At 41.3% G+C, this 22,189-nt stretch overlaps 2 protein-coding genes across 3 annotated transcripts in view; one reads left to right on the top strand and one right to left on the bottom strand.

Moving 5' to 3' along the window:
- mknk2b (MAPK interacting serine/threonine kinase 2b) overlaps positions 1–22,189 on the top strand; it is a 318,007-nt gene that overhangs the window by 35,471 nt on the left and 260,347 nt on the right. The window lies entirely within an intron of this gene.
- The window catches only part of mllt1a (MLLT1 super elongation complex subunit a), a 28,215-nt gene continuing 10,435 nt past the window's right edge, over positions 4,410–22,189 (bottom strand). The window contains exons 4-12 of one of the 2 annotated variants that reach the window (XM_072681335.1): positions 21,475–21,618; positions 20,363–20,488; positions 17,705–18,349; positions 16,353–16,443; positions 15,138–15,249; positions 14,846–14,945; positions 13,569–13,646; positions 12,267–12,338; positions 4,410–9,417 (exon numbers count right to left, since the gene is read on the bottom strand). In XM_072681335.1, the coding sequence (XP_072537436.1) occupies positions 9,289–9,417; positions 12,267–12,338; positions 13,569–13,646; positions 14,846–14,945; positions 15,138–15,249; positions 16,353–16,443; positions 17,705–18,349; positions 20,363–20,488; positions 21,475–21,618 (1,497 nt within the window). In that variant the 3' untranslated portion in view covers positions 4,410–9,288. The remainder of the gene's footprint in view (positions 9,418–12,266; positions 12,339–13,568; positions 13,647–14,845; positions 14,946–15,137; positions 15,250–16,352; positions 16,444–17,704; positions 18,350–20,362; positions 20,489–21,474; positions 21,619–22,189) is intronic. The other variant, XM_072681336.1, reaches the window with a different exon arrangement.

The raw sequence follows: 22,189 nt of genomic DNA, 5'->3' as shown, positions 1-22,189 counted from the left end.
GAGCTTGCTAACTCAGAAAGGCAGGCTTGTAGTAGCTATAGCCCCACCCCCACCTGGCCTTAGAGAGGCCTTGTTGTGTGTGTGTGTGTGTAGTGATGGTAAGTACTCTGTAGTGTAGAATCTGTGTGAAGCTGTAAGAATGAAGGTGATGCTGGTTAAAGGGGAGGAGCTAAATGATTTTTATTTATTTATTTATTTATTTTTATTTTTTTTACTGCTCTTCCATCGTCAAGCACTGACTGACCCAAGTGTGTGTTTGTACGGTCTGAGGCAATTTCCTCAAAAGCTGTGCAGTGTTCAAATGATCTGCTTACCTGCTCAAGCAGCCCTAGGGCCTTTTTCACAAAGCCGGATTTCCAGGACAGCCTGATGACAGGAGGCTGAAGTCTGTCCGTCCATTTGGAGAAGAGCTGAGGGACGTTGTTAGTGGACTGTCCTACTTCTGGCCTAAGTTATCCAGCTTTACCAGCAAATCAGATGAAACAGCCAGAGATCTGAGGACTGACTTTTAGGGCTTTTGAGGTTTTTCTGACAGATTCAGGAGTTCAGACCCAACAGCAACTTGCTTTGGCTCTTGGTGGTCTTCACTGGGTGGTCTTCACTTTCAGTGGTTTGAGAAATCCTGCTTTGTGAATTTGCTGAGTTAAAGCTGTGAGCTGACCTAATGTTGCACTACAGACACCACCATGTGCAAGAGGAGGGAGAACACTGGAGAACATTCTAGAATAAGAAAGAATGAAAGGAGACGGGCCTAGAACAGTAAATGAAGAACAATTCTATGGGAAAGGAACATTCTAGAACAGTAAGAATGGGAGAACATTATAGAACATGAATGAATTGTAGGTTAGGGGCCTAGAACAGTAAATGGGAGAACATTCTAGAACATGAATAAGTGAAAGGAAAGGGGTCTAGAACAGTAAATGAACAATTCTAGAACATGAATAAGTGAAAGGAGACGGGCCTAGAACAGTAAATGAAGAACAATTCTATGGGAAAGGAACATTCTAGAACAGTAAGAATGGGAGAACATTATAGAACATGAATGAATTGTAGGTTAGGGGCCTAGAACAGTAAATGGGAGAACATTCTAGAACATGAATAAGTGAAAGGAAAGGGGTCTAGAACAGTAAATGAAGAACAATTCTATGGGAAAGGAACATTCTAGAACAGTAAGAATGTGAGAACATTCTAGAACATGAGTGAATTGTAGGTTAGGGGCCTAGAACAGTAAATGTGAGAACATTCTAGAACATGTATAAGTGAAAGGAAAGGGGTCTAGAACAGTAAATGAACAATTCTAGAACATGAATGAATAAGGGGTTAGGGGTCTAGAAGAGTAAACGGAGAACATTCTAGAACGTTAATGAATAGGAGGTTAGGGGCCTAGAACAGTAAATGGAGAACATTCTAGAACATGGTAAACGGGAAAAGAACATTTGAGAACATTGTAAATGCGGAACAACCATTCAGGAATGAACAGGAAGAGGAAGCTCTAGAACCGTAAATAAAAGAATTGTAAAACACTGTAAATGGTAAAGGAACATTCTAGAACAGTAAGAATGGGAGGAGAACATTAGGAACAACATTAAGAATGATGAAAGGTTCCACAGCAGCACAAACAGGGAGGACATTCTAGAACCTTGTCATGGTGGAAGGAGCATTATAGAAACACCACACCAACCGAAGGTTCGGGTTCATGTATCTAGAACAGTGTCTGTTGGAGAATGTTGGATCAGTGTGGTCACTAGTGAACTGAATCAGGGTAATAGAGCAGGGAGAACCCTGAGCTGCAGTGCGGGTGAGGAACCCTGCCCTAGGCGTGAGTACAGACCCTGAGGAGCTCCGGCAGGTGAACCTGACTCTGAAGGCTTTGAGATTAGAGACAGGTCTGAGACTGGAGTGCGGCTCAGCTTTCATCCCACCAGATCAAAACAAGGGGAGTGAAAATAGTAACGGCTGGTGAGAGAACACCCTGTGAGCGTGTGTGTGTGTGTGAGTGTGTGTGTGTGTGAGAGAGAGAGTTTGTACTCAATCCAAAAATAAAACTGATCCATATTTAGCACCGCCGGTTCTGTGTGTTCCTGTCAAAGGGGAAATGGTGAGGCTGGGAAATTCATAGTGTAGTAATCGTAGAATCCATATAATATTTCAAAATCACTAAAACTCGGTTACACTTTTCCTCTGTAGATTAATAAACTCCTCAGTCTCAGTAACATCAACAGCAGATCAGTGCAGCAGCAGCAGTGAAGCATCTTCAGGAGGTTTTCCCCTCTGTATATAGATGTTAAGCAAAACCTAAGCCAGCTTTACTTAGAACTAACCCTCATCCTGACCCTAATCCAAAACCTAACCCTCATCCTAACCTCAACCCAAATCCTAATCCTAACCCTCATCTCGACCCTAACCCAAATCCTAATCCTATCCCTCATCTCGACCCTAACCCAAATCCTAATCCTATCCCTCATCTCGACCCAAATCCTAATCCTATCCCTCATCTCGACCCTAACTCAAATCCTAATCCTATCCCTCATCTCGACCCTAACTCAAATCCTAATCCTATCCCTCATCTCGACCCCAACTCAAATCCTAATCCTATCCCTCATCTCGACCCTAACTCAAATCCTAATCCTATCCCTCATCTCGACCCTAACTCAAATCCTAATCCTATCCCTCATCTCGACCCCAACTCAAATCCTAATCCTATCCCTCATCTCGACCCTAACTCAAATCCTAATCCTATCCCTCATCTCGACCCTAACCCAAATCCTAATCCTATCCCTCATCTCGACCCTAACCCAAATCCTAATCTTATCCCTCATCTCGACCCTAACCCAAATCCTAATCCTATCCCTCATCTCGACCCTAACCCAAATCCTAATCCTATCCCTCATCTCGACCCTAACTCAAATCCTAATCCTATCCCTCATCTCGACCCAAATCCTAATCCTATCCCTCATCTCGACCCAAATCCTAATCCTATCCCTCATCGACCCTAACTCAAATCCTAATCCTATCCCTCATCTCGACCCTAACTCAAATCCTAATCCTATCCCTCATCTCGACCCTAACTCAAATCCTAATCCTATCCCTCATCTCAACCCAAAGCCTAATCCTAACCCTAACTTCAACCCAAAACCTAATCCTCATTCTGACCCCAACCTCAACCCAAAGCCTAATCCTCATCCTGACCCTAACCTCAACCCAAAGCCTAATCCTCATCCTGACCCTCATCCTGACCCTAACCTCAACCCAAAGCCTAATCCTCATCCTGACCCTAATCCTAACCCTAACCTCAAGCCAAAACCTAATCCTCATCCTGACCCTAACCTCAACCCAAAGCCTAATCATCATCCTGACCCTAACCTCAACCCAAAACCTAATCCTAGCCCTCATCCTGAGTCCAACCCTAACCTCAACCCAAAGCCTAATCCTCATCCTGACCCTAACCTCAACCCAAAAACCTAATCCTAGCCCTCATCCTGAGTCTAACCCTAACCCAACCCTAGCCCTTATCCTGACCCTAACCCTAACCCTAATCCTAGCCCTTATCCTGAGTCTAACCCTAACCCAATCCTAGCCCTTATCCTGACCCTAACCCTAATCCTCATCCTGACCCTAACCCTAACCCAAAACCTAATCCTCATCCTGACCCTAACCTCAACCCAAAACCTAATCCTCATCCTGACCCTAACCTCAACCCAAAACCTAATCCTCATCCTGACCCTAACCTCAACCCAAAACCTAATCCTCATCCTGACCCTAACCTCAACCCAAAACCTAAACCTTATTCTGACCTTTACTCTACTCAGGATGTCGGATGATCACCACCACCACCTCATCACCCCTCTAGCCCACACCTGGCATTAGGCAGCATGGTGCCAATAGGTTCATGTTTGTGTATCTGCTCCAGAGGGACCTCCAGGGATTACACCAGCTGTGTGTGTGTGTGTGTGTGTGTGTGTGTGCGCGCGTATTCCCACATCATTCTCAGCCATGTGTAGCTGAACAAATTCATTAGTGGGGGTGTCCAATAACATTTGGACATGTATTTATCTTTCTGTGAAGTCTAGCTTCTCTCTAACGAGTGGCGAGACGAACTCCCCTAAAACTGAAAAGAGAGAGAGAGAGAGAGGACAGTTGTAGACAGTACTCAGTGAGTTTATTAATTATATGATTTTTATGAAATAAAAACATAAAAAGTAACATCTTTCATCCTCATTTCAGCTTGCATTAAATGACCACATGGTGGCACTGTATTCCCAAGTTCGACAAGTCCAATCGGAGCTGGTCTTCTGTTCCAATCATGGTGGTCTTTCTACCACATCATCAGAACACATTAAAAACCCAATACCTGCGCCTATCCTCCCACCCACCAGCCCACCCAACCACCCCTCCCACCCCATCCCATCCCAGTCACAGACACAAAGAACAACCACTGAATGACAAGAAATCTCTCTTTCCTTCTTTCGCCTTCTCTCTCGCGCCCTCCCTCCCTCTCTCTCTCTGTACGAACAAGCTCCCGTACTGGGCCGAGAGCGTCCAGAGAAGATTGATTTATTTGTTTAATTAATAAAAGGAAAATAAAGGAAAAAGAAAAATGAAAGAAGAAACCGTCCAACACCATCTGCTGCTGCGTTTACCCTCCGCTCCTGTCCGGTCAACACAGCAGATAAGCCACCACTGTTATTGTAAATACGGATAGATACAGTATAAGCTGAAACGCGTCTCCTCACTCTCCCCACGTCCTAACGTCGTCTAGGAGCGACATTAACATCAACACACAAGCCCAGAAGAACCAGATCCAGAACCCAGCGGAGAACAGATGAGTGAGATTTAGTGTTTAGTGCTTCTAATCATACTTCACACACACAGTACAGATCCATCGAAAAGGATTTGTTCTCTAGGAAAATCTGAGCTTTTTTTTTTTGTTGTTTGATACTTGTATTGTAGTGGATGACGAAGTGCAGGCTACGACAAACACGGCTCGGCCGGATCAGCTGCGTCCGGACACGGAGAACCTCCGAATGAACGAACGAACAACCGCACGGCCTAAAATATAACAGTCTCGAAACCTACCGGGGCATGTTTTCAGTCCGTAAGCAAGAACACGCCCACGTGAAATAACAACCGGAAAAACAAAAAAAAACAAAACAAAAAAAACAGAGATCAAAATCATACCATATTGCATGTAAATATCGTATAAAATTCTTAAAAACACAGTTAAGTACTTTTCACCACAGCCGAAAGTGCAGAGGTATAGAAATTAAAATAATAATAATAATAATAATAATAATAATAATAAAAAAACAATTATCAAACTAAAAAAAAGTAATTTATACGAAAACGCGGACTGGTGGTGGGTCACTTGGGGCTTCTCTTATAGAGCTGTCCATCATCTCCACCTAAACCCCGCCCTCCTTTGCCTCTGTGACCCAACGCCATGATCTCCCGCCCCTCCACATCTGGTCAAAAGTTAGAGTTCGTGAACTCTGAGCTGAGGGTCACACACACACAAGACAGAAGATTGAGTCTCAAACTCTCACACTTTCTCACACACACACACTCACACACACACACACACTCTTCAGGTCAAAATTACGGCCGGCAGATTCATTCCCATTCAGAAAATCACTCTGCAGTGATGGCTACAGTACGTCCAAGCAAGACTCCAAACCACACTTACACTCACAACCTGACTCCTATACACCAATCTGCCATAACATTAGCACCACTGACTAAATTTCTTCATCTACAGAGGCTCCTGCTAAGCGGTGGGTACAGTATATTAGGCAGCAGGTGAACAGTCAGCTCTTGAAGGTGACTTGAGAGGTGCTGAAGCAGGAAAAATGGACAAGTGTAAGAATCTGAGATGTTCTAGGCAATGACTGACTGGGTCAGAACATCTCCAAATCATCAGGCAAGGTAGGTCTTCTGTGGCTTATATGGTATGCAGCGGTCAGTACTGACCTACCAAAAGTACACCAAGGAAGGACCAACAGTGAACCGGCGACAGGTACACAAGGCTCATGGAGGCCCCACTGCACAACTTGCATGACTTCGAGAAGGGTGCTACCAACATTAGATGCCTGAGGAGATCTACAGAGGCGGTACTAATGTTATGGCTGATCGGTGTACAGGTTTAAGAGGAGGGCTGGCTATTTCACAACGCATGCTTCTCTCAGTTAGACTGATAATATAAGCCTAAGTGCAGAGTGCCCAACAGGCGTAGCTTCTCCTAATGGACAGGGCTGACTTGTAGCATGAATTATCCAGCTAACTTGAGAAAGTCCTGCTTTGTGAAATCCCTCAGGTCTGCGGGTTAGGCCACCAAGCCTATTAAAGCTATTAGCATCAGAATGCCAATCACCAGCCGCTGAGAGTGCTCGACTGCAGACTGGTGGAGGCGGGTGATCGCCCTGGGAGAAAATGAGAGAGAGAGAGAGAGAGAGAGAGAGAGAGAGAGAGAGAGAGTCATCAGAAACACAGTGAACAAATCGGCAAGAGGGTGGGGGAGGTCCACAGAGCAGGATTTCTCCACAGGGCCACAACATCTGCCTTCGCAATACTGATACAGCAGGGGTGTGATGCATGCGAATGAGCAACCTGAGCAATCACGCAGACGTTTCGGGTGTTCAACATATTCAGAAATACAACACAGCATGGGCTCAATGGTGGATCACCATGTTGCTAAACTAGGCCCAATCTAATCCAGGACTGGGACACATGGTCCAAAGACAAAAGCATCCCAGTTGTGTATAAAATAATAAAAAAATGTCTAAAATGATTAATAGTTTAGTCCAGGTTTTCAATCATCAGTGGGAATCCACGCAGCTGAAAAACACAGTTAAGGTGTTTCAGAGGTCTTCAGAATGATGACCCGAGCTGCAGATGGTTTTAAAAGACTGAGAAATCTGTTTATGATATTCATAGCTAAATTAATTCAGAAGGCCTTCCATTTCATAAGTGATAATCAAATCCAGAGACCGAAAATAAAATAATAAAATAATAATAAAACAAGCTTTGGAACACAGGTCTCCTGGACTAGTAGTAGTGTAGATGCAGATGCAGGCCTATCCTTAACCACTGTGAATCAGGGCTTTACTACACTTTAAAATAAAGGTGCTATCAAGGGTTCTCTGAGTGAGGCTGTGGAAGAAACACTTTTTGCTTAATAAAGAACCGTTTTTGGAGTTAAATGTTCTTCTATTCCATTGCTTAAAGCACCTGCTGCTCATACTTCAATACAGGGGTGGGCGATATTACGATATCTGATAAATTGTGATAAATTGTGTTATCGTGATACAAGCGTATCGTGGGTATCTAGCTTAAAGAACACTGACCACCGTCCACATTTCACCACAGAGAGTGTAATCACTGCTGATTTTGAACACGCACTGTATTCAGTATGGTGGATTATTTGAAGAGCAGAGTTTATGAATCTGTCACTACTGATGCTTTTTGTTTGAGGGTCCAAATATTGTGGATTTGTGGACAAATATCATGATAATTATTACTATATCGACCAGCCCTACTTCAATATGCTAGAAAGCAAATCGCCACTGTAATGTGTGGCAATAAAATTGCAATATTTTGTCCATTTGTTTTTGGTATTTTGTTCATGCAGCTCCAACTAAAATGTAACACAGTATTTCATTTGGGATTCTCGTCATATAAAATAATATAAAAAAAAAAATAATACCCAAACAAACAAAGGATAAAACACCACACTGTGGTCTGTTCTAACAATATTGCCTGGCCTGTTTGTCTTTAATTTAACCCCTAACTCAATACAGTACAACAGAAACCTTCAACTTTAGGCTTAAATTATCCAGCTTACTAGGAAATCCTGCGTTGTGGGGAACACTCAAGCTCCCTCCAGTCCTCTCGAAGGGGATACGAGTCTACCTATGAGTCTCCCATCATCAAACCTCCCACCCACCGCTTTTAGAGACGACAGACTCTCTCTCCACTTGTCTCCCGCTCGGTATATGCCTCCTCCTCCAGACTTCATAACAACACAAAAGGACCTACAAATATGATTTCCAATACTTTCACACATTGCACTATCTATGTACAATACTCAAGGGTTTCTAAAAGGCCTACTTGGCAACACAGTAATTAATACATACCGGTGAAAGTGGTGGACTCGTGGATTCAGATCAGAGAGAACGCACTCGGAATGAAACACTAGCTTTCTAGGCATCACACATGGAGAAAAAAAGGGGGGGGGTGATTTGTTTTTGTTTTTTTGTGCTTCGCTAGCATCACAGAGGGGCAACACAACACTTTTAACACTCCTCCCAAACGCAGGCAGTTGGCTGGTTGGTAAAGGCACTAAGCGCTAGCCCTAGACGACAAACAGCAAGTACATTCATATCTCACACGCTTCCCTCCATCAAAAATACTTCAGAAATATCTGTACAAAAATAAGATATCAAAAAGGTGGCGCCCCCCAAAACCCACCCCCCCATGTGTGAGTATGGCTACTTTGGAGACGTTTCCAAGGCGAATCCAGACGCTCCAATGCCAGAAGAAGAAGAGGAAGAAGTAGAACAAGAAGAAGAAGAGGAAGAGGTGCAGCTCATAAAGGACAGGAGAGATCTACAGGAGATACACACACACACACGCACACACACACACACACACACACACACACACACACACACACACACACACACACACACACCTGCACACACACCTGCACACCAGCAGCTCTCAAGCATTCACGAGTGTACCAGCAGTTCTCACAGCCAGTAAGAGACGCACATCCTTACAGACCAACGTGAGAAGATGAACGTTAAGCAGAGAAGCAGGCTGTGGTTAAGAGGGCCTCAGCAGAACGCTTGAGCGCTGCACACTAGGTTTGCGAAGGCAAACTGAAACGGGTGGGAGGGGGTGGGCGGCCGCCCAAATCATGCGTCAGTTTTACAGAAGAAGCATGTAGGACAAACCTCAGCCCGCCAGCCAGAGCCCCCGCCCCACCCGAAACAGCCTACAGCGTAATTCAAACGGAAAGTGGCGTAGCTGCTCCCAGGCTTCACAAACCACCAGCAGAGCGTTTCGGTGAATCCTCCCGCCTCCTGCCCCTCTCTCTCTCTCTGTGCCTCTTCATCTTCAATCCTGACATGCTCATGTGATTCTGTTCCTTTATCATTCATTCGTCTCTTCATCCTCATTTATTATTTGTTGTTGTTGTTGTTCTCCAGCTGCATCTGCGAGCCCACCCTCAAGGCCGAAAGTGGCAAACGAGGGCAAGCCCAGCCCCTAAAATAAACCCCCCACTTCCTGTCACGTGGCGGTGGCCTCAAGGTAACTCTGCAGTTTACGGACAGTGGACTCGTCCAGTGAGAAAAGGTCAAAGTCAAAGGTGGTGTTGGTGACGTTGAAGTGGCCAGTTTCTTCGATGAGGTTGACGATCTGGAATAGAAGGAAACATAAAGCACAATTATAGAATTACATCATTAATTATAGAAAAATACATATATTCTTTACATGATTTATTATTTAGAAGAAAGACTAACATATTAAAACTGTTACAATTGGCCAGATTAGTTCATAAGAGACTACGCTGCAATTGTTAATTACGTTTTTTCTGACAATACAATTAATATTAAAAAAGGGTTGAGCGATATGTTAAAGAAAATATCACAATATTTATAGACAATATTTATCATGATAAACACAGACTAAAAACATCAGTAGTGACAGATTAATACAAATTACTATTCCGATCCTCTCCTGTACTGAATACAGTGATTTCTATTTATATATCTGCTGCTTCATATCTAATCAAACCAGTCTAATTACACAACTGGTAACGAAGTGTGCGGTTGATCAGTGTTTATTAAGCACCATCAATATCCTCAATCTGCTTTAAAAAAAAAAGCACAGTGTATAACAATAACAAAATTCATCACAATACAATAAAATATCACTGTATTGCCCAGCCTTAGGTGTGCAAAATATTATTTCATGATATTTCAAAACATTTTACGACACAATATTAATCCTGATGCACAGTGATAAAATGCATCAGTAGCAACAGTCCTTATAATTATGGCACAAAGTGTGCTGCACTTTGTTTAAAGACACTGTTTGTAATGAAATATGCAGTCGATCAGTATCCCTCAAGCACTGACATTTATCCTCGATTTATCACAATACGAGGAAATACGCCAACAGACTCAACAAACTGATCCGCAAGGCCAGTGATGTTGTGGGTGTGGAGTTGGACTCTGATGGCGGATGGCGGAGAGGAGGAAGCTGTCTAAGCTACATACCATTATGGATAATGGATCCCACCCTCTCTACAACACGCTGATGAAACACAGGAGCACATTCAGTGCAAGACTCATTCCACCACAGAGAAAAGCACCACAGAGCCCCACAGGAGGTCATTCCTACCTGTGGCCATCAAACTAACTCCTCCCTCAGTGTGCGACACTCAAATTATACTGTTCATATGTGCAATAATAATAGTACAGTAATTCCAGTTAATGTGTGCAATAACTGCAATAATTTGAACTGCTTTATACATTATGTTCCATATTCATTATCACAGTTACTGCCACTTAATTATTATTACTTTATTATATTTACATATTTATTTTTTACTAATAATTTACCACTACACTCAAATATTTTAGGAGTGTGGTCAGATTTATGCTTAAATCTTAACCGTGTGGCGCTTCACTATTATTACAGCCAGACGGTAAAAAGCTACGGTAAGAAGCTGCTCCTCAATTAATATTAATCAATACTAATACAATCAATTTAATCTTGGATATAAAAAATATAAAACAGATATCACTTGACAAAAGACTGTACAAAACAATACTGTGAATTCATACTGGAAATAGACCAGACTAAGAAAAAATTATATACATCATTCCACAAAAAAAGAAAGCATACATACTGCAAATTCATACTGGATTAAAATATTTAACAACTAATGCTGTTAGAAACATTCATTTTGGATAAAAAAAAAGCCATAATTACAACTGTAAGACTAAAAAAACTATATGCTGTAAATTCACACTGGATTTAAATCACTCCAAAATGATGAATAAGACCAGCAATGCAGATTTATCCTGGATTTAGGATGCCCCTCAATCAATATTAATACAATCAAATTAATATTGGATATAACAAATAATTTAATAAATCTATAACAAACAATAACAATAATATTCATACTGAATTAAAATCACTTGACAGAAATTAGCCAGACTATACAAAACAACACTGAATTCATACTGGATTTAAACCAGACCAGAGTGTAAGAAATTCCTTCTGTTTATGTGTGTGTGTATATATATATATATATATATATATATATATATATATATATATATATATATAAATCCACAATTACTAGTGCAAGACAAAATCCCTAAATACAGCAAATTCATACTGGATTTAAATCATTTAAGAACTAATGCTGTCAAACTTCACTTTGCAAATTCATTTAGGATTGAAATAAAATCCATAATTACAACTGTAAGACTAAAAAAACTACATGCTGCAAATTCATACCGACTCCAAAATGATGAATCAGACCAGCACTACAGATTCATACTGGATTTAAGTTGCTCCACTATTATTATAGTCAGATGATGAAATACTATGCATTGCCAATTCCTACTGGATTCAAGCTATACCTCAATCAATATTAATCAATATTAATGCAATCAAATTAATCATGGATATAACAAATATAATATTAAATCTATAATCTAATAATATACATACTGGATTAAAATCACTTGACAAGAATTCGTGAGACTACACAAAACACTGAATTCATACTGGATACAGACCAGACTAAGAAACAAATTAATTAATTAAATAATTCCACAATCACTAGTGTAATACAAAAATAAACCCTACATACTGCAAATTCATACTGGATTTAAATAAGCTAACAATTACTACTGTCAGATTGTTAAAAAAAAAAACTTCATAGGGGGATAGAAAACTAAATCAATAACTACTGAAAGTCCCATTAAGTTAATAGATTTGTGTGGGACTGGGTGAATCACAGAGGGCAAAGTCCTAGACCAGAAACTGCACTACAGTCTAAAAGTCTTCTATACATTCCACAGCACCATTTCACACACTTTCAGACGGTGCCACTCTTCTTCCGTTATCAGCACAAACTGAGCATGCACACACCACACACACACACACACACACACACACACACACACACACACACACACACACACACACACCGCACACATGTGCACCAGAGCGCACACACATACCTGCTGTAGGACATTACGCTCTCTCAGTGCCATTAGTCTGCGATGGAGGTCCACTAACTCCTCTGTGTAGGCCTGAAACAACCAGAGACAGAGAGTGAGAATACAAAAGCAAGCCAGAAGTTAAAACACACCTAGAAGAGCACGGGTTTGGGTGCTGATCTTCTCCATGAACTCCAGACACTACATGGATGTGTTCAGGTCCACCAGCAGCTCAGCTGATTTACTTTAATAAAGGACTGATTAGACTAAACTACATGTTGGATAGGAACTGGGAATACTGGCCTTCCTCCATATAATACTATGTATATACATACTGGATTTAACAATTAGTACTGCCTGGCTGTAAAAACCACCTGCAATGCAGATTCATACTGGATTGAAGTTGCTCCACTATTATCACAGTCAGATGGTTAAAAAAATAAATTAATAATAATAATAAAAATGATTACTTAGCCTATACAAAACTACACACTTAATTCATACTGCATTTTAACCAAAAAAACATCTCACACACAAAAAAATATATATATTTCAAATGTTTATAACTAAGATTGTAAAATAAATAAAACATGTTATTTGTTTCTTAAAAAAATAAAATAAATAAAATGTGAGCTAAACATGCATGTTATACACTCATACACACATGCATACAAACACAGCAAAAGACAGGCGTGACATTTAAACTAAAAGCTGCTGATCTGCTTAACACTAATAACACTCCTACAGAAAGTGGTGGTGGTGGTTCTCCATCACTGTGTTCATCATTAGAACATCTCCAAAGTTCTCCTCTCTCATGGAGTCTAGTATTATTTAGAGTTCTCCTCAGATCAACACCTGGTTTGGTGGTAAATCAGAGCTTAATGATGGTAAATCAGGTGAGCTGCTGCTGCTGCTGCTGCTGCTGATGGAGTTGAACACATCCTCCACGCTGTGCTGGCTGGACTGGGGGGCGTCCAGGAGAAACCTGGAGGAACCGAGCTCTGTTCTTCAGACTAGCTCACCGACAAGATCTCACTACTTTCTTTCTTCAGAATGAGAAGCTCTTGTTTCTCCTTTTTACTGGATTTATCTTCACCTGCTTTATCTGTTCTGATGAGATCTGGAGCTTCTACTGTAGAAACTCTCTCAGATCTCTGTTGAGAGATATGATCTAGACTAATGTGTTTAGGTGCCTAAAACCTAGTGTAGTATTGCAAGTGTGTTTTTTTAAGGAACAAAATGATTCCATTTACAGAACAGGGCATCTGAAATGTAGAACACTGAGCAGGGTGTAAGGTGCTGAATGAAAAAAGGTTGATTTACCCTTCCTACCTTGTCGTAGACCTTCTTCAGGGCTTTCTCCTGCCTCAGGCAAGGGTCTGGGCTTTTCCTACCCGTCACCTGAAAGGAATAAAAATAAATAAATAAATAAATACACACACACATGCATTCATTCAGGCTTAATTTACTCCACCTTGTGCTTTCAGCTCTATAACACTTGAACTGCCGTCACTGGGCAGACATCCACATTGCAGTGATCCAACCAGTAGCAGCCAGCTGTGCCACATTCCTCTGGCCTGTGATCCAAAGAGCCCATAAACCACCTCGTTTACACATGCTGTGGAATGTAACCCAGTAAACCCGCCATCCACCTGTCAATCATTTTTCAACCTGCCACACTAACAAGGAGAACAAAGTGCCGCGAATCTCTGAAAAATTAGGCGAATCTCCTGGTAACGTTTACACTGAGGGACTTCATTGTTCGTTGCACTGAAGGTCACACAACAGATGTCATTAGTAAAAGATGAGGTGCATAATTTTTCAGAATAATCACACCATTAACACGGCATGACCAATCAGAGAGGGTAAAACAGCCTGCTGGCCGTATTCTGAACTTCTGGATGGCATCGCGATGCAACCCTAGTGGGAATTAGTGGTGCAAAGGATCACAAACCCACAGTGATCCTCACTGTACTAGCCTGAGAGGTGCTCTCCAAGTAAGTATCAGGTGAATGGGGTTCCAAATCTTTACTCATTCAACTACATGTGCAGTACATGTCCAAATATTTATGGACACCCTTTCTCATGAATGCTTTCAGCTGTGCAAATGCACTGTAGAGAAGTACTGCCAGTAGAATAGTAGAACCTGACACCATGCTGCCTAATGCCAGGTGTGGGCTAGAGGGGTATAAAGCCCCCCAGCACTGAGCTGTGGAGCAGTGGAAGAACTGTGTTCTCTGGTATGATGGTGGTGGAGCTCCATCCAGTACTGTTGGGATGAGTTGAGGGTGGTGATCATCCAACAGCCTAATCTCACTAACACTCTTGCTGATAAATGCATCAAATCCTCACAGCAATGCTGCAAAATCGAACAGAAAGCCTTCTTCTCTGGTCCGAATAGCAGGATAAGCTCTTTTTAATACCCTTGATTTTAGAAAAAATATGAACAAGCAGGTGTCCCCATACTTTTGTCCATATAGCGTAGCTTTGTCAGAGTTTAAGTTAGGTAAGTTAGTACTCCCCCGGCTCAAACAGCATCAGTACCCTTAGCTTTTATACAGTATTTCACTACAACAGGTAACCACCCCTTCACTTCTCACCTTGTTATTGGAGGAGGTGTGTTTCTGGGGCGGGGGTGGTGGGTCTCTGCTTGGCCGGTGCGGACCGTCACTGCTGTCGCTCTCACTGTCTAAGCTCAGCCTAGACAGGAACAGGGTAAAGCCCAGACACACATTTCTAAACAGATCTGGTGAACCAGTGGAAACATGCACTTTTAATATCTTATCTAAAATTAATATTATTTATTGAGATTGTAGGGAAAGGAAGAATCCGCTCAGTTGGATAAACAGAAGGAGATGACAGGACGGAGAAGAGAAAGGAAGGGGTACGGACCTGGAGTCACGGTTAGGAGGGTTGTTTTTGACAGGCGTCCCCTCGTCTGAGCTGCTGTCATCTTCGTCTGACTCTTCAGACTGCAGGTCCTCCACCATTGAGCGTAGCGGCCCTGGAGGAACACAGTGAGGTTTGTGGTAAACAGGGCAGCCCTAATTACACAATTCAAATTGAGAAATGATTGGTTTTGTTAAATTAACTTACAGAGAATCTTACAGTTTTGCTACATCGTGTTTTTACATTTACGACATTTAGCTGATGCTCTTATCCTGAGCAACTTACAAGGTAACTCGTATTACAGAGGTGGGCCAATGCAGTGTTAGGAGTTTTGCCCAAGGACTATTGGTGTAGAGCCACCCAGACCAGCCAATCAAACCCTGGTCTCCCGCATGGTGTGGTAGCTCACTGGCAGGCAGTGGTCTTAAATGTGATGCTGCCAACCACCATTATTATTATTAATATTTTTTAATTGTATTTTTACAGTAAAAAATAGACACAATTATAATTTATTGTAATAAGTAATATTTATTTAAATAATGAGGCTTTTTATTGTTTTCTAATGCAATGTTTTGATTCTTTACATATATAAAATGTACATATTTAATAAATATATATACAGTATATATATTGCATTATTATTATTTTTTATTTTTAATTATGTATAAAAGGTCTAAATGATTCTTACTACTCATATTCTAATGGAGTAAATCTAATTAAGATTCATAAAAATAGACAAAATTATCATTTATTGTAAGTAATATTAATTTAAATAATGAGGCTTTTTAATGTTTTGTAATGCAATGTTTTTATTAATATATATATAATTTTTTATGTATAAATGGTCTGAATGATTCTAATCTAATTAAGATTCATTCCTTTTTTCTCTCCGATATCCTATCCAGCACCCTTTGCTCATAGCAGCCCGATACAGATTCCCATCCCAACAGATCTGCCAACCTAAGAAGACTAATCCGTGACTAAAATCTAAACCAACTGCTTTCATATTTCATAAAAGCTGCCAAAGGTTAAGATAACGCACATAAAACTACAATAAACATGACCTACATTCCACGAGCACTGCAGCAGTTAAATATTCTCCACACTTTCTGTGCAAACGACACTCCTAATGTTATCAGGTAAAGCAATGATGTGTGGAGAGGTCAGTAAGGCAATACGCTGAGCCTGTATCAGAGTGGAGTCTGGGCAGGAACCTACCTTGGCCTTGTTTCTGCTGCGGCGCAAAGTCAGAGTCGGAACTGGACTCGGAACTGGAGCTGGAGTTTGAGGGACTGGAAGGGACTGATTGCTGCGAGAGAGAGAGGGGGAGAGATTTAGTGCCGCTGCATCAGTTGCAAGTTACACTCAGAACTGAAGAGAAACGAGTGTAAAATGTAAAAACAAATTCTATGCAAAAACAAATGATTTAAAAAGCAAAGCAGAAGCAGTGTAAAACTCCAACCTCACAACTCAACCTTTTCAGGACACAGATCAGTGTATCTTTACTAAATGATTCAAAGCACTTTTAGAAAACGATTCAAATCATTTTCAGGAAACAATTCAGTGTATCTATAGGAAACGATTCAAAGCATTTTCAGGAAACAATTCAGTGTATCTATAGGAAACGATTCAAAGCATTTTCAGGAAACAAATCAGTGTATCTACAGAAAACGATTCAAAGCATTTTTAGGATATGATTCAAAGCCTTTTTACGAAACGATTCAAAGCCTTTTTAGGAAACGATTTAAAGCCTTTTTAGAAAACGATTCAAAGCCTTTTTAGAAAACGATTCAAAGCCTTTTTAGGAAACGATTCAAAGCCTTTTTAGGAAACGATTTAAAGCATTTTCAGGAAACGATTCAAAGCATTTTCAGAAAACAACTCAGTGTATCTATAGAAAATGATTCAAAGTTGTTGTTTTTTTAATGATTCAAAGCATTTTCAGGAAACAAATCAGTGTATCTATAGAAAATGATTCAAAGCATTTTAAGAAACAAATCCGTGTATCTTCCCTAAACGATTCAAAGGCTTTTTAGGAAGCTATTCAAAGCCTTTTTAGGGAGCTATTCAAATCATCTTAAAATGAGTTTTAATTTAATTAGATTAGACGTTTTTGCATAATTCCTAAATATAAGGACTATGCACTGAGCAGACTTACATGACTGGAGAGACTACTTATAAAGCAGAAAATACATACATCTGAAAGTAGGCTGAGAAATATGATCAGTACACATATTTTTAATTATTTGTATCATTCATCTTATTCGATTCTTCCTGGTCACGGTTCAGGTGGGACCAGAGCCTACCCAGAATCACTGGGTGAAAGGATGGAATACAGTCTATCGCAGGGTACCACACACCCCCATTCACTTAGTGAATTGGTGGATTGGCTATGCTAAATTTCCCCTTCTATGAGGAGAAGGAAGGACGCACGGGAACATGGAGAGAACATACCAAACTCTTATACTATAATAATAATATTAAAATTAAGTTCCTTCATAACATTAAACATTTGAACACTGTCAGACTGCTACATTAACATCCCTACAAAGCATTAACCTGATTCTAACCTCGGACTTGGACGAAACCTCATCATCAGAGTTGGACTCGTCTGATTCAGGCGGTTTCTTTGGCTCCTTGACTTCCTGGGTGTCCACCTTGGTCTTTACCCAGCGCCCCTTGTCCTTAGAGGCTTTTTTGTCTCCGTAAGCCGACGGGGTGGTGGTGGAGGAGGAGACGCGCGGGGAGGTGCTGGGGAAACCCCCGGTGCTGGAACTCTTTTGCCCTTCCGTCCCGCCTTTTTTGGGCTTCTTCACGCTGGGTTTGGGCGAATCGGCGTTGGAGGGGCGCTTGCTGGCTGATTTTCCGTCTGCTGAAGCCCCGCCCCCTCCGGCGACTCCTGGTCCGCCCCCTTTAGGAGACATCCCCTCCATTTTAGAGGACTCCTTCAGAGTTAGCTTCGGCTCTTTGAAAGCAGCTTTGGGTGGAGCTTTGTTCTCTTCTTTAACTTTGATCTCTGGCTTCTTCGACGATGATGAGGATGATGAGGGAAACGATGACGTTTCTCGGCTGCTTTTGCTGCTGCCGTCTCGGTCTCCTTCTCCTTTGGACGTGGCTTTGCTCTCGGAGTCCTTTCGGGGCCGTTCCCGATGTTCCTTGGCGAGTTTGTGAGGTTTTGGAGCTTTAGAGCTACCGCTGTTATCTTTAGTGAGCTCCTGCACAGCGAGAGAGAGGGACAGAGAGAGGGAGAGAGAGCATTAATGGCTTTAATTCCATCCTCCACTGGTCAACGAATCCCACAACGCAGGCTGCATTTATATTAGTGTCTTCAAACACAAAGCCTCGCTACACATCATACTTTAATTCGTTAGGTGTACGAACTGCGGTTTAAGCACCTTAGTACGCCAAACCTTCCAACTTCAAAACAAAGGCCCTCTAATGAACTGGAGGAATTATGGATGAGTTCTGCAGTATAAAGGGTGCACCAGTAGGGTTTGAGCACTGTCTGGTTTTCACTACTAAAACAAACCTCCTTCTGGTTCAATGATCCAGCAGTAACATGTACTTAACAAAAAGTGCAATCGGAAAAGTAACTACACAGTATACAGGATACCCTTAATAGAAATATGCCAAAGAACAAAGTCAAAGTCTCTAACAGATGGGCTGCGGCTGGGTCAGGACTATCAGGTCAGCCCTATCTGGACCTGGACCTTTAACCAATTAACTATTAAAAACTGCAGAATTTTGAAGGAGTGTTAATTTCAACCTGGTAACTTTTCTAGCCTTTACGGTACAGCTGTAGAGCTCCAGAGAGCTAACACAGACCAATCACATACACATCTCATTAAAAGCAGTATTGTCAAGTGGGACTACAAGACCATCGATGCCACAGAATAGATGGTGGTCCAGGTCTGACCCCAAATGACATCCTATATGGACCTGGGCCTATAACCAATAAACTAAGGAGAAGTGTGTAATTTTGAAATTTTGAGTGTTTATTTTACTCGCGTAACTTTTCTAGCCTTTACGGTACAGGTGTAGAGCTCCAGGAAACCACAAGACCACATGGATCTCTGAACAATGCCGTAGAAAAAGGGGTCTCCAGTAGGTGGACTGTAGTCCAGACCTAGACCCCTTCCTGTCTGGACCTGGATCTAAAACCGTTACTAAAACTATTTAATTTGGACTAAGTGTTTATTTCACTTATTTAACTTATCCTTTATGGTACAGGTGTAGTGGTGTAGGAAACGTACAGACCGGTACAGGTGTAGTGGTGTAGGAAACGTACAGACCGGTACAGGTGTGGTGGTGTAGGAAACGTACAGACCAATCAAGGCATTGCAAATAGCACATTTGATGCTACTCAGCCAATCACACCTGTGAAACTGGGTAGAAATTGGGGAAAATCTGCCTTTGCTCCATATTTCAGCATGAATGTGCATCCCTAGTAGTAGGGGCAGTGGTGGCTCAGCGGTTAGAGCACCGGGATATTGATAACAGGGTTGTGGGTTCGATTCCCGGGCTCGGCAAGCTGCCACTGTTGGGCCCTTGAGCAAGGCCCTTTACCCTCTCTGCTCCCCGGGCGCTGGAGTTGGCTGCCCACCGCTCTGGGTGTGTGTGCGTACTCACTGCCCCTAACACATGTGTGAGTGTGTGTTCACTACCAGATGGGTTAAATGCGGAGGACACATTTCGCTGTACACTGTACAGTGACAAATACGTGCACCTTTACCTTTACCTTTAGTAGATAACCTCAGATTGAACTGACATCTCAGCACTTTAAACTAGATAACATTCTCCTCCAAGCCTGTTCAGTTGTCCAACGTTGTTGCATGAACAGCAGTTCTAAAAGATGAGGTTGCTGGCTTCATGTGACTCAAAGGAAGCACATGCTAGCCCTAGTACTCCCAGCACTGGAGGAATTGTGATACGGGGAGACCTGGCTAGTAGATGGAGATTAGAAATAATTACACTGAGGAAAAATTACATTAATTTAAATAAATAAATAAATAAATAAAAGGACTATAAATAAACAAGATAAGTAAACATACTGACCTAACCTAATCAGGTGTGAAAAACATGCTGTGATGCCTTTTTTTCCGCTTTGTGTTGGACCAATGGAACCAAAGCACACGTAAACAAACAAACACTCTCCACAGCAGCCAACACTACATTTACACACGTTAAGTAACAGCATTAAACATTTTAAAGATTGATTTGATTCAGACCTTGGGGGCCTGGGAGCCTTTACTCTTCTTGGGGTCGGAGAAGGCCGACAGGGGGATAGTTGGAAGCATGGGGTAATCTGGGCTCGGCCTGGATACGACCTCTGCTCCCTCTGGCACCACAATGATCTGTTAAAACAGAGAGAGAGAGAAATAAAGAGAGAGAGAGAGAGAGAGAGAGAGAGAGAGAAAGATTAAACTGTTGCTCTATATTAGCATCTCAATAAAAAGTCAGGCAGAGCTTCCCTGAACTTTACTGTTGGAAGACTGTACAACAGGAAACTGCACAAGTTTGATTTCCATTCTTTTAATTCAACAATTAGTTTTTTTTATTTGTTTGTTTTTTTTAATAATAATTGAACCTATTCATCTCCTCAAGACGTAGGTCTGGGGTATATATTCTGGTACACTGCATTACTGTTAATCAGCTGTAGTGATTTTCATTTTCAAATATAGCAGATATATTTTTTTAACTCCAGAAATGCAGAATGTTTAGGTTAAGGTGAATTATTTTACTACAATACAGGGTCTTTAAAATTAGTCCTGGATGTTTTCTTCTGGTATTTCTATTTCCATCATGAAGCATTGTGGTGGCAGCATCAATTTGGCCCCTATCAGAGCAGTCGTAGGTATCTTGGTGGCCTTACTTTACTAGTCTCTTCTTGCACACCCAGTAAGTGTGTGCGGACGGCGGCAGCCTGCTCTAGGCAGACTTACACATGTGCCATGTTTCTTTGCTTTCTTAATGATGAATTTAACTTAACTTAAATCATAGGAAGCTCTGCCCCCAGTGTTACATTTATGTAAAATGGGTAAAAAGTAATAAAAAACACATTTATTCTTATTTAATATTATTTATTACTATATTATTATTAACAACAAAATGAATTTAAAAATAACTTATTTTTTTAAACTTCAGACATGACATCTCTCGTCATATGAGGAAACAAGTTTGCAAGTTTGATTTCCATTCATTTAATTCAACATTTTCCTAGAATTAAATTGATGTATTTTTTTTAGGTAAAGTTCCATCAGAACTACAACACGCGTTAGAGGGTCTACAAACAGAGACACAGAGAAATGTTAAACTCCATCTCCCACAATCCTTCACTCACCCCGCCAGCTTTGACCAGTTTGCGACGGAAGTCTCGGGTGGGGTTGTTGAAGGTGAGTTTTTCGCAGCGCAGGTGATTGACGGGTGGGTTTCCCTCCAGATTCAGGAAAAGGTCATAGTTGAAGAGTACCTTCTTTGGTTCCTCCTGTAGAGATTCATGATTTTCAGAGTCAAAATGCAAGCTATACTAATAATAATAATAAAACACTCCATACCAAAAGTGAGTAAAGTAACTTTAGTGAATGTATAATTACTGCAGTTAAAGTAGAAGCATCTTTCTAAAGACGACTGGAGTAGAAGAACCGTACTTTATCACTGAGTAACTTTTAGACCTGCACTGGAGCTTTAGTCCATCTCTCAGCACAGGAAGTGCTGAGTGTGTTCACTCTATTCGTCTATTTTTAGATCTTTTGGTCTGAAATCAATCGCTGAAGCTCCAGAGACAGAGGTGTGAGCAGATACAGTGAAGTACAGCTTTATGCTACCAGGGGAACCTTGAGTAAAACTGAAGGAATTCAGAAAGAAATCTTAATGAATGGATAAAACAGCATCCTCTCTTCACTAGGAAAGTCCAAATTCATCAGAATTGTACTAGAGTACAGTGATCTGAGAAAAAAACCCTACTAAGGTTGCAGTGGTATACCACGGTTAGGTAAACCATGGTATGAAAATGGATGGTACATTTGCTTAATACCAGTAATAACAAAAAAACAAAC

This window comes from Salminus brasiliensis, chromosome 6, assembly GCF_030463535.1.
Source record: "Salminus brasiliensis chromosome 6, fSalBra1.hap2, whole genome shotgun sequence".
NCBI classification, from domain to species: domain Eukaryota; kingdom Metazoa; phylum Chordata; class Actinopteri; order Characiformes; family Bryconidae; genus Salminus; species Salminus brasiliensis.
Note: the sequence above shows the minus strand (reverse complement) of the source record. Positions and strands in the feature narration are given on the sequence as shown.